This window comes from Sycon ciliatum, chromosome 1 (genome assembly GCF_964019385.1).
Source record: "Sycon ciliatum chromosome 1, ocSycCili1.1, whole genome shotgun sequence".
Classification (NCBI taxonomy): Eukaryota; Metazoa; Porifera; class Calcarea; order Leucosolenida; family Sycettidae; genus Sycon; species Sycon ciliatum.
The window spans coordinates 59,663,882-59,676,160 of NC_088643.1; the positions used below are offsets into that span (position 1 = coordinate 59,663,882).

Genomic DNA, 12,279 nt, shown 5'->3' on the forward strand with positions numbered 1-12,279 from the left:
CTCAAGGAGAGTGGTGGGAGAGCAGTCCCTCCCCCCCCCCCCCCCCCCCCCCCAAAAAGTCGCTCACCATATCTATCCAAGGCGAGCACAATACGGGGTTTTCAACATCTTGCCATACCCTAATCGGATTCAATACCCAATAGCTGCCAAATTCGTTCTGGAAAATCGCCGTACGCACCACAAATGAAAGCTGTTCAGACCACAACTTTAGTTTCCCTTCATCAATTTGGACAATGACACGCTTATTAGGAAATTGAGACAATTCGCTAAGATCCATGGTAATTTTGCAGTATTCATCGTGGAGAGCTACTTTCTTCTGTAGCAGACCGCTCAAGACATGTGCCTGACGTCGCACAGGTCTATGCATGCCCGGACTGTCACGCAGCAGAGGGAAATCCTTTAGGTCAAAATAACAATATGATTGGCACCCAAGTGCGGAAGTGAAAATTTGCAATGGTACGTAAAATACCTTGCGAGTGCCGTAACTCCACTATTCGACCTCGGATCGACTTCCGATTTGTTGGAGCCGACAGCTGAGAACTTCTAATGCGAATAGAGTCAATAGACCTTTCGATTACTCGATTCCGTTCAGGGAAAGCCGAGTTACGAAATATTTCAGTGTTTGCAGAATGAACTTCATAGTGATGCGGATGCGCTCGAAATTCTCAAGGCGCGCAACGAAAAGTGTGCCTAAAAAGAAAATAAGGAGAGCGAAGGCGCGCGAGAGCGATCGCTCTCCTTTTACCAGATGGTCTGGTGTGATGTTTTCTAGGGCTCAAACGGTTAGTCCGATTAACCGGTTGCAGACCGGTTACGAAGAATTAACGGTTAACCGATAAAGATAACGGTTACGCAGTAACTTTTCAGTCAATTTTTCAAGTATCAGGTCGTTGCAAAGTATGCACTTTCGCAGGCTGTCGCACGCGTACGCAATTTCTGGGCTGTCAACTCGGTCATATCTGGTCTCTTCGTGTGAGAGTATGTATGAATGAGCATGCAAGAGAATATACATGTGTGCGTTGTACTGAATAGGGTACATTTTTTGAATAAGTATAGCCAAATATACGGTTAAAAAAAGAGTCCGCAGGATTGCCGTGGCTTATAGGTTATAACCGTTAAACCGACCGTTAGCTTTAATAGCAGTTAACCGTTGGGGGTAAAACCGTGACCGTTTGAGCCCTAATGTTTTCCATAGCAAACTACCTGGCTTTGAGACAACGCAGCGCACAGGTTTAGTGATGCAGATAATAGGCAGCTTACGGTATCCAGCATGCAGACCACAGTCCAGATTATACATACATCCAAGCCTAGGAAGAGAATATCAGCTGCCGGGGAAACAGCGATAAGACCAGCTTGCTACGAGCTCAGACAGAGATAATACCATCGTACCTCCAAGATTTCCTCCAGCTGCTGAATATGTGTTGCCTGCTGGCTCGTTTCTTGTTCCTTGTTCATAAGGGTCACAAGCAGCCGAGACAAGATCATCTTGTTGCACTTGATGTTTGACCTGTCATCAAGCACACATACACAGACACACACACACACACAGATATACAGATTCACAGACACAGATACACAGACACACACGGACACACAGACACACACAAACAGACAGACACCCACCCACATGCGTGCACACACACACACACACACACACACACACACACACACACACACGTGCGTGCCCACACACATACATAAACATTTCTTATTAGTGTAACATGCATAGATTCACTGAAACAAGTGGTAGTGACAGTACATGAGCCCACAATGAGCAGCTCAACATGGAATCACCTCAAACCTCATCAAGGTACAACTCCCTGCCCAGGACTAACTATTACAAGATTTAGTATACTTTGAGGCCAGAATGAGATGGCATGCAAGATAGCTGGCCTTTCCAAGTGCATGCTGGTCTGCTCGGGTTAGTACAAGACAAATTGAAACAGTATGCAAATCAGCTGCTAGAATTCCCAATCATGTTATCTACTTACCGGTAATGTTGAATTGCTGGGTCGTCGGCAGGAGCTGGACTGATTGCAGCTTCTCTAGTTAGACAGTGCTCCTGTTCCTTTCGGCTACGTTTGCCTTCTTCTTCTGCTGTACTGCTCTGACTGGTGCTGGTCCGATCAACTTCTTCATCTTGCACCTGAGGAGCTGGAGAACACTCGGATGAAGTGGGTGCAGAGCTATCCTCGCGGCTACTGGCTACGCCCGGTGAATGCTGCATTGGTGCCAGCCTCCCAGAGTCAAGCTGTTCTCTCCGTAAGCGACTCGCCACTGCTTTCCTCTTGAGATTAGAGACTGGCACGACCACAGCACACAGCACACGGCACACAGCACACAGCACACGGGCACGTACGAATTGGAACAGGCAGGTAAAATTAGATACGTGCTGGGTGATATATGTATTACTTCGAAGTAGGTACACACAAACAAAAGTCGCGCAAGACGCAAAGAGTTTTACGTACATGTAATTCTATTCTGCAGGGAAGCAGCAGGCTGGAGAGTACTTGTGAGAGAGAATAATACTCTTGCACATGATGCACGCGTCAAATCAAATTCGTTTTTAAAATAGACTACTGCCCTATACCTTTGCGTTCCCGCTTCTCCTTTTCCAGACGAGCTAGCTTAGCCTTCAACAGCTGCAAGCGCCGAGACCGGGCCAGATCTTGCGACTCGCCCAAGGCAGCAGCTTGTGACTTCTTCTCTTTATCCTGACCGCAGCATATAGCAGAGCACACCATTGACCGAGGAAACTATCAAAATCAAGAGAACACTGAACACCTTACAAACAGCGCTGGACAACTACAATGCAGGTCTACACAGACAGAAGAATGAGTAGTTGTTTTTCGTAACTCTGAATCGATCATTAGACGAAAATAGATACTGACCCTGCCCTGAGAGTACTGCTGTACCGTGAATGTGGCAAGCCCAGCGTAACAATTACCATGTGATATGTAGCGCGATATGGAGTGCGTGAGAAAGTGACCGCATGGTTGACCATACAATTGGGTGCGGCTTGCCTGCCCTCTTCAACTCCCATATGTGCTTCGGATGAGGTGCTAAGGGTCACTGGACAACTAAAATGCAGGTCTACAGGTGAGGTGCTAAGGGTCACTGGACAACTAAAATGCAGGTCTACAGGTGAGGTGCTAAGGGTCACTGGACAACTAGAATGCAGGTCTACAGGTGAGGTGCTAAGGGTCACTGGACAACTAAAATGCAGGTCTACAGGTGAGGTGCTAAGGGTCACTGGACAACTAAAATGCAGGTCTACAGGTGAGGTGCTAAGGGTCACTGGAGAACTAGAATGCAAGTCTACAGGTGAGGTGCTAAGGGTCACTGGAGAACTAGAATGCAAGTCTACAGGTGAGGTGCTAAAGGTCACTGGACAACTAGAATGCAAGTCTACAGGTGAGGTGCTAAGGGTCACTGGACAACTAAAATGCAGGTCTACCGATGAGGTGCTAGGGGTCACCAGGTCTTCGCAAATTCAGGTTCTCAACTCCAGGCACCAAAAATGTAGTAGCACCAACGTAACACAATGTACACAATACTCAATAGAGGTATGATAGGGGTTGTGCACAAGCCAGCGTCCACTCACTTCACATTCCCTACAGTGGTGGCTAGTACAGAAGCAGCCAGATTCAGTGCATGCACACTTGCACCACATCTGTCAAAACAATAGTCATGGGTCAGGCCTACCTCCACATCTGAGCGCACACTTTTCAGCATGGCCTCAATAGGGCCCAGGGAAAACAATGGCTTGGAAGTGGACACCTGTGTCAACGGTGGAGTGCCCGAGCCCACCCGTGCGATGCTTGACAGGCGTGTGTCCACTGCCGATGGTTGGCTATCATCAATGACATCATCATCATCATCATCACTGTCAGATGAGTCCTTCCCCAGGACAATGACAATAGGATCTGGCTTCAACCACTAGCAAAATGGCATGATTATACGGACACACACACATGCACACACACGCACGCACACGCACGCACACACACGGGAACACACACACACCAGATGAAGAAAAGACAGAGAGCAAGCACGGGCACGGACAAGACAGCCAAGCCTGGCAGCCGAACATTGGAACGTACCACCAGAAGAGGGGGAAGCACAGTGCACCACTATGCATGCACGCACACACCGCAATACATGACTGCACAAACCTTGAGAGAATTACTGGCAGGTGGTGCTGGAGATGGTGCATCATCTGAAACCTTCTCCGGTGCAGACAGTCCAGCCGTCTGTGTTATAAATACAGTGAACAAGAGTGACAGCAATATTCTTAGATTCAAACGTGGAACAAGGAGAAGAAAAATGGAATGTTCAAAATTCAACCTTCTACTACAGTATGCAGAGTTCATATACGTACCGGTAACAAAACAGAGAGAGCATCTACCTGGCCAAGACATTTATAAACTGATCAACAGCAGCAAACTCACCGCTGTTGGAGGCGACGGCTGAGAAATGGTCCCTTTCTTCATCATAGAGTTGAGCAGACGCTCGCGCATGGCAGTTAGCTTCCTTTCTTCGTCTTCGCTGTCCTCGTGCTCGTGTTCTTGCTGCACAGCGGAAACTGGGGCAGGTTGCAACGAGGATGGGGCAGCAGTTCCTGAACAAGCTGTTGCTGACTCCAAGTTGGCCATAGCCGAAGTGTCCACATGCCAGTCCACAATCGACTGGAAAGCATGCTGAACAGCATTCACTGACGAATCCTTCGAAATGCCTACAACCGCATTTGCGTACGGGAAAATAGCGGCAGCTGGATCACCAACTTCCGCCACGGCATCACAGATTTCCATCACTTCCTCATGCCTTGGAGGTGCAGAATCTGATGCACAATGAGGGAAACAATGCAAAGCAGACAACACTTTGCCAGAAGATTCATTAACTAAAACCGTTCGGGCACAGAACGGGATCCACACAAATTCACTATATAACTACGAAAATGTCCACCATTCGGCAGCCTCTGGATCATGTACTGCGGTGAGCATGACTATGTAAAAGGCATGTGTCCATGCTCCCAGGATGAATATTACTTGGCATGTACACACAAGTACAAGTATGTGGCCTGGCACGTGCAAAACTTCTCCAAGCCGGTTGTGTGTCTCAACAGAATTGTAAGCCGGTGGTAACACGGATGTGTGCCTTAGTGCGTACACCAACTGTAGTTCACGAACGCAATGCAAAACTGGCCTTGCAGCAGTGCTCGCTGCTGCCAGGCCAGCGCCCCGTGGCCGCTTGATTTCTCAGCAGTTTTCAATGTCCACAACAGTGCCTTGTTTGTTGCATGCGAATAGATAGTGCTAGTCACAACAGGTCAGAGCAAGAGTCTTAGCACTTGGAAGCACCCAGCCAAGATGCCCTTGCAGGTGCAGCAAGAAGAGGAGAGAGAGAGAGAGAGAGAGAGAGAGAGAGAGAGAGAGAGAGAGAGAGAGAGAGAGAGAGAGAGAGAGAGAGAGAGAGAGAGAGAGAGAGAGAGAGAGAAAGAGAGAGAGAGAGAGAGAGATATTAGGGATGTGAAAGTTACTGTCAGACAAGCATTTGAGTCGTAAATGCGGTCTAGTTCTTGAAACCATGTTGAGCCTGAGAGGGCTGACCTCAATATGCGTAGAGCGTAATTTCAAGGCTCACCATTTCCCTTACTTTGGTAGAATCCACTGCATGGCGAAGTGATGTTTCCACTTCCAGCGTGAGACACAGAAGTACACGATGCCTGCTGAAGAGATATTGATGAAGCTTGTTGGGGAACAGACGTTACCATACAAGTTGCGATGGTGACACCTGAAACCGTGCTTGGTGTCGGCTGGTCTCCCGAGAAAGAGGCCAAGCCGGGAGTTGGCGGAACGTTGCAAGCTGAGAGCATAGGAGCTGGTGAGGAATGTAATGCAGTTGCTACTTCTGCACACTCACTGGAATGCGTAGCGCTGACGGGTTGACTTTCCAGATTCTGCTGATTCTTAGGTGCAACTCTGCCATCACCATCTTCATCATCTATAACAATGGGGTTCTGCTTCTTGCCACCAGCTATTCGAAACGGCTTGAATTTCCCGTCACCAACCTCACCACAATCACCCTTATCAAGTTGCGGTTCTGCAGTTACTTTCTTTGACTTTCGGGAGGTTCTTGCCGCTTTAGACACTTTCGTTGAGGTCTTTGAGCTCTGCTCTCTGGATGAGCTACTACGAGTAGATCTGTCCCGACTAGATGGGATAGCAGATGAGTTGCTTACAGACAGGGCAGAGGATCTAAGTGCACCGTCCATTGAACATGGAGCTCCGTTGGGGGAACTGGAAACAGAGTCAAGAGATGCAACTATAACACTACTTACGGCCGACGCAGGACATATAGCCATATTTGTTCCCGTTGCTGACATACCCACAGGCGGAGGTGGCTGTGGAAAAGGAATTTCCTCATTAAGAAGACGATCACTAGTCTCCAGAACATCAGCAGCCGTGCTAAGTGGATTCGTGGCTACATTTTGCTCGCTTGCTTCTTCCTTCTCCTTGCGATTATAGGCATCCAGTGTCTGCCTTAGCAAGCTGTAGCGAGTCAGTAGGTTTTCAAAATCCTCATCGTCATCGTCATCCCCAGCACCCTCACTGCAACGAGTTGCTGTGCTGGCCACATTGGCGTTTCGCTCACACTGGGCAGGATCATCATAGTCACGAGGAGGGAACGACGGTGCCCTGCTGTCAAAACGACCTTCACCACTGGACCTAGCCACAAATCCACCCGTTGCGGAGTGGTGATTTGCTGCGCGGGCATGCTCATGCGGCTCAAGGGTAGCCGGTGCGGGAGCAGACGCACCACCTGCTCCTTGCTCCCGGTCTTCACCTGCACTTGCTCGCTGGTGGCCTGGAAACACACCATCATCCATCTCCCGTGCCTGGGCGTCGTGTCTAGGCGCATTATGCACAGTCGCACTGAGAGTCTGATGGTGCGGTGGCACAGCAGCCGGGCCATGATGACGAGGACGGCGCTGTTCACGAGATCGACTGGCTTTCATCTGGGAAGGCAGAGGCGATGCGGCACGGGTATCATGCGGAAATGGACGGCCAAATGCCTGGCCTGGGGTTGGGGCTGGATGACCAACGTGCTGCGGGCGTCCACCCAGTACACCGAGCCCATGGGCGTGATGGTGCCTTACGTCAAGGTCACTACCGCTGCTGTAGTGTGCAGGTCGGCGAGGACCAAAACCAGCCACCGCAGCGGCAGGGGAAGTGCCATGGACACTATCTACACGTGAATGCAGCTGGCTCATGTCGGCACGAGCGTGCTGGGGTCCCGTGCGTATATCATCATGCATGACACGCTGGATGTTTACAAGGCCAGAAGGCGGTATGTCCCGTCGCTGTTGCTGCTGCTGGAGCTGTATCTGGGAATATCCAATCCCAGTCCCGTGGGGTGGACCATGGCCAGTTACCTGGTGACTAGCTGGACCATAGTACGGTTGAGACGGTGGCATACGCCCCAAACCAGCGTCAGTCGCTACAAAAAGCCAGAGCTGGGTTAAGGAAATATACAGAACCAGCCTAACCAAACAGAGAAAGTAGGGGGCAGTGAGCCATTCATCTACTTGTATGTGTACGGTCTACACTGTATAGCATTGCTACAAGGAACCAATCGTTCTGACTCTAGTTATAACAGAAGTTTTCCCAACACTGGACATGAGCTTGGAGGGAGGTGAGAACTTAAAACAACCACATAAGGCCACACGTTTTTATTCCTATGTTTCTCGTCACCCGCGCGCATATGATTCAGGAGTCTGGAAGAAAAAAAGAAAAAAACTGTGCTGCACTGACTGTGCATGTGGGGACCAGCACACTCATGCAGGTGTACATAATGTGGCCTGGCCAGCGCGACACATGATGCGAGGTTGGCATTTTTTGTGCGAAATCTAGCTGCACATGCACAGATTGTGACAGAAGTGCCTACCACCTTCTAGTTGCTAACTATGGATGCTATTTTGCATGGTGTATTGGTGGATTTTAGTGTGAACAAAGGTCTAATAAACTTTTTTATTTTTCGGTCATTTTTATTTTTTTCCACCTCTCGCATACGTTTTTAGATTTTTAGGTGACGAGAAACATAGAAATAAAAACGTGTGGCCTAACAAGTGTCTCCACAATGGAGAGCCTCCTCGGATGGGTATCCGTTTACCCTTGGGAAATTTGTACACGTAACGCGAACTGTGAATTGCTTTAAATCCATAAATAAATACAATATAGCTATGAATAGGATGAAGGCCGCAGACATCACGCAACTACGTTACTTGTTTGACATGTATTACTGTGTATTTTATAACAAAAATATTATTGAAAACTCAGCATCGATTTTCTCGTTTCTATCATCAGTGGGAAAAACGGAAATTGATGTTATTTCTAACACCTTTCTATTTACAGTACTTAACTTCAGTTTCTTTGGTTGTATCCTTAGTTCCGTTTTTCCCACTGATGATAGGAACGAGAAAATCGATTCTGAGTTTTCAATAATGTTTTTGTTATAAAATACACAGTAATACATGTCAAACAAGTAACGTAGTTGCGTGATGTCTGCGGCCTTCATCCTATTCATAGCTATTAAAATTATTATCTCCATGTAGGTTATTTGAATAAATACAATACGAAACAAATTTGCCAGTGAAAGACAAACTGGACAACATAGCCCGCTGCTAAAAGCAGCACTTTGTGATGGTCCCACTTTTGACAGACGTGGGCCTTGTGTTCAATGCACAACCAATATTATACACTGGGAACTTAGGGTTGAATCGTGCACAATGGGATAAGAATGAGCCAACATGGTCGTTCCACTGTAGACAGCTAACTCGAGGTTACTCTAATTTCAGAAATTTTCGGTGCTCAATATTTTCGGTATGAGAGCAAAAAGCTAGGTTAGGTGAACAGAAATTTTCGGTACAGAGAAGCAGTTCCTTATTGGATTATGTGTGTTAGTGTTTGTTCGGTGTATTGAAATCTTAGGTATGAAACAGATGCACCGAAAGTACCGAAAATAAAAGTACACCGAAAATTTGTGAAATTACAGCACATTACTTGGCAATTGATTTGTTTTACAATTAATTTTGCTGGTGAAAAGGTAAGCAGAAGCTTTCGGCCTTGTCAATACTGTAAGACCAGTAATGCTAGTGAACATTTAATTCTAACGATTTAACGAATTTAAAAAATCGTTAACATTTGAAGTCGCTATGTGCAAAACGATATGTACGTGTACAGACATTTGCCGGTTCTGAGACAGAAGTCGTCAGAATTTCACCTCGCTAACCCACAAAAACCCGGAGATCGTTAACTTTAAATTGACGTTAAAATATCTACAGTAACGCAATTCCACCTCCACCTCCACCACCACATGCGCCACATGCGCTATTCTAAACCTTCACTGGTGAGACCTTACAATGGTCGAAACAGCGCTGTATGGAGGAAATATTGTCAGAATCTACAACTTGGGAGTCGTGTTGCTTGTTTGATGGTCGGCCAGAGAGCGCATGTGGTGGTGGTGGAGGTGGAATTGCTTTAATTTTGCTGGTGAACTAAAAATACAGTCTTCATTCTATTTCCGTGCAGTGGTGTGTAGCAGTTAAGTTGTACCCATGCCAAACAAAAAGATAGCTTTATCATAAACTAGATTCTACTCAAAAGGCAACATAACGCCGCCAATAACAAGCACACATAACGTCTGTACAGAAAGAGCTTAGAAAAACAACAACAAAAGAACTTAGATGTTTAGAGGATACGCACTGGGCAGCCGTTTCTTTCTCGACCCCACTCGGTGATACTGTGGGACGGATGATACGGACCTCGTCTGAACTCCATGGCCAACTTCGAAGCTTCGAGCACTGCCCTTAGGCTTAGCCAAACGTCACACTATCTTCTCTCCCAACATTTCGAATTTCAGGTCAAAATATAAATAAAATTATCCATTCAGACGATAGCGCTATCACCAGATCACGTAACGTTACAAAGCTTGAAATCTGACTACCTGAGCTCGAGCATGTATAAACCTCATCTGCCTGAGACAGAATTGCCAATGACACAATTAAAATGAATACGCACGATCATGTAAGCTTGAGCTAGCTGAAGCAAATAAACTGAAACTCAAGTCAAGAAGTGAAGCGTGGGCTGCACGGATATGCAAAACAGTGAAGCATCAAAAGACAAAACAATCATGTAAAAACGAGCACTCCCTGTTTTTTTTATGGACTCGTTCTTTTCCTTTTTCATTTTTGTAGATTTACGAGTATGATCCATGTTGTTTTTGTAGACGTCGAAGTATGATGCATCGATGAGTCCATAATCCATATCCGAGGATAACCATAATAACATAAACGTGGACATTATGGACTCTTGCCTTGGTAGTATTAGTTCCAGGGATGATGGATGGCCTGTCATGAAAAGCTTGTATTTGGATCATGGAATATGTACCTGGCTCCGTGATTTTCCTGGTGATTTGATAATAATTTTGATGTCGTGGCTGTACAGATAGGACATGTAACTGTATGCAGCCGTCAGCTGTTCTCTTCCTTTAATCATTTACTTACAATCATGACATTTTATTTAGACAAGGATAACTGATAGCCGGAAATGACTCTTTTGAAGAAGTCAGAGAGCCTGTCATGTCAGTATAGTGTCAGACTCAGTGGACTTTAAAAATGCCAAGAAAGTAAGTTAGTTGCCAAGGATCAGAACAGTGCTCGCTCCTCTTGCCACGTCAGGGACCAGGTAGGCTATACTATAGCCTATAGGATATGACTACTACCAAGAGTACATAACCCCGGGGTTATGTACTCTTGCTACTACAGTGCGTTTCAAAAATGTAGACTAATAATATTATACTACGGTGTATCAAGAGTCCTACTATTTGGTCTGCTACAGTAGAGTCACGCGTCCAAGAACGTTGCTTCCAAGGGGACGTTCTCATTTTCAGCGATCTGGCTGAGTTCTTATAGCACGTTCTTACTGGTAGAAACAATTCATACTGGGTCACATCAAGAGTACATAACCCCATGTATTACTATCGGTATGTGATGTACTCTTGGTCACATGTATCCCCAAAGCTGCCAGAAAACCAACACCGTCGTTCTTAACTTTAGGCTGCGGGCTTGTGGCGTTCTTAGCATTTCAGGCTGGACGTTCCTGAGCTCCACATTCTTCAGCGTGCGACTCTACTGTGCTACGTACTACCACTATTACCAGGGTTCTAGGTAAAGGGAGGGGGAGGGGGGTAGGGGCGCAGCGCCCCCTGTGAAAAGTGCTGCCCCCCCCCCCCCCCCCACACTCATTTTCCGATTTTTGTGTTTTTTCATGCCATTCAACAAAAATGCAGTCGATAGTCAGTACTACTGAGTAGAGGGTTCATAAGGGCACATTTGTCTGGGGTGAAGTCAGGTGTTTGCCCCGTACGTTGCATTTCGCATTGCAAGACAGTTATTTTGAATATGGCAAAATGGGTTGCGGGGTAACTGTTCCCCCCCCCCCTCCCCCTACTACATGCCGATTAGGCCCAATCCAACCATTTCCCGGCATAGGCCGTTGGTTCAGGCCTAATCGGCATACCTGGATGCTCTGCAACCCGGTGCCGGCAGTTGGCCCTGATCGCGATGTGAGAATCGGTGATCATGGCCTTTTCCAAGGTGTTGGAATTTCTACCAGCTGTCTGCCGATCGAATGATCTAGTCAGGGGCGTAGGAAGGTAATTTACTGTCCCTTTGGAAAAACGCGGCCAATAATTCAATATTCCGCGGCAAATTCCGCGGGGAAATGGGGGGTTTTCTGCGGTATTTTCTGTGGTAAAATCAAAAATCTGCGGCACTTTCTGCAAGTTTTTCACCCTCCTTGCATGAAGGAGTACTTTTCACACTATCGTTTACAGTCACAAACTGAATGAGAGTGAAGAATCTTGGAGATTCTGCACTCACCTACACTCGCAAGAGCATAATGTGCTCAAACAGATCGCAAAGTAGTTTTCTGCTGCTTTCTGAGTAGTAATTGCACTAATTTATCCTAAAAAATTCAATTTCCGCGGGCAATAGTGTGGATTCCGTGATTTCCGAGGATGATGGCAATTTCTGCGAAATTTGCAGCGGCTGCGGAATCGCGTTTTTCCAAGGGGGCAGATTTAGGGTGGTACGGTTAGGGGGGCTCGATTACTTGGGGGGGGGGGGGGGGGATTTCTCTGGTGACAAATTCAAAGCCTAAACAAATGCATTTTTGTTGATTTACGGGGTACCTGGGGCAAAGAGTGGTACGGTCGATA

General features: G+C 46.9%; 1 protein-coding gene across 2 annotated transcripts in view; it reads right to left on the bottom strand.

Moving 5' to 3' along the window:
• The window catches only part of LOC135804649 (mucin-12-like), a 35,656-nt gene extending 25,507 nt beyond the window's left edge, over positions 1–10,149 (bottom strand). Inside the window, exons 1-8 of one of the 2 annotated variants that reach the window (XM_065318569.1) lie at positions 9,761–10,149; positions 5,656–7,500; positions 4,452–4,840; positions 4,176–4,253; positions 3,706–3,939; positions 2,591–2,714; positions 1,992–2,301; positions 1,390–1,507 (exon numbers count right to left, since the gene is read on the bottom strand). In XM_065318569.1, coding sequence (XP_065174641.1) covers positions 1,390–1,507; positions 1,992–2,301; positions 2,591–2,714; positions 3,706–3,939; positions 4,176–4,253; positions 4,452–4,840; positions 5,656–7,500; positions 9,761–9,839 — 3,177 coding nt within the window. In that variant the 5' untranslated portion in view covers positions 9,840–10,149. Of the gene's footprint in view, positions 1–1,389; positions 1,508–1,991; positions 2,302–2,590; positions 2,715–3,705; positions 3,940–4,175; positions 4,254–4,451; positions 4,841–5,643; positions 7,501–9,760 lie in introns of both variants that reach the window. The other variant, XM_065318568.1, reaches the window with a different exon arrangement.
• Positions 10,150–12,279: the final 2,130 nt, after the last annotated feature.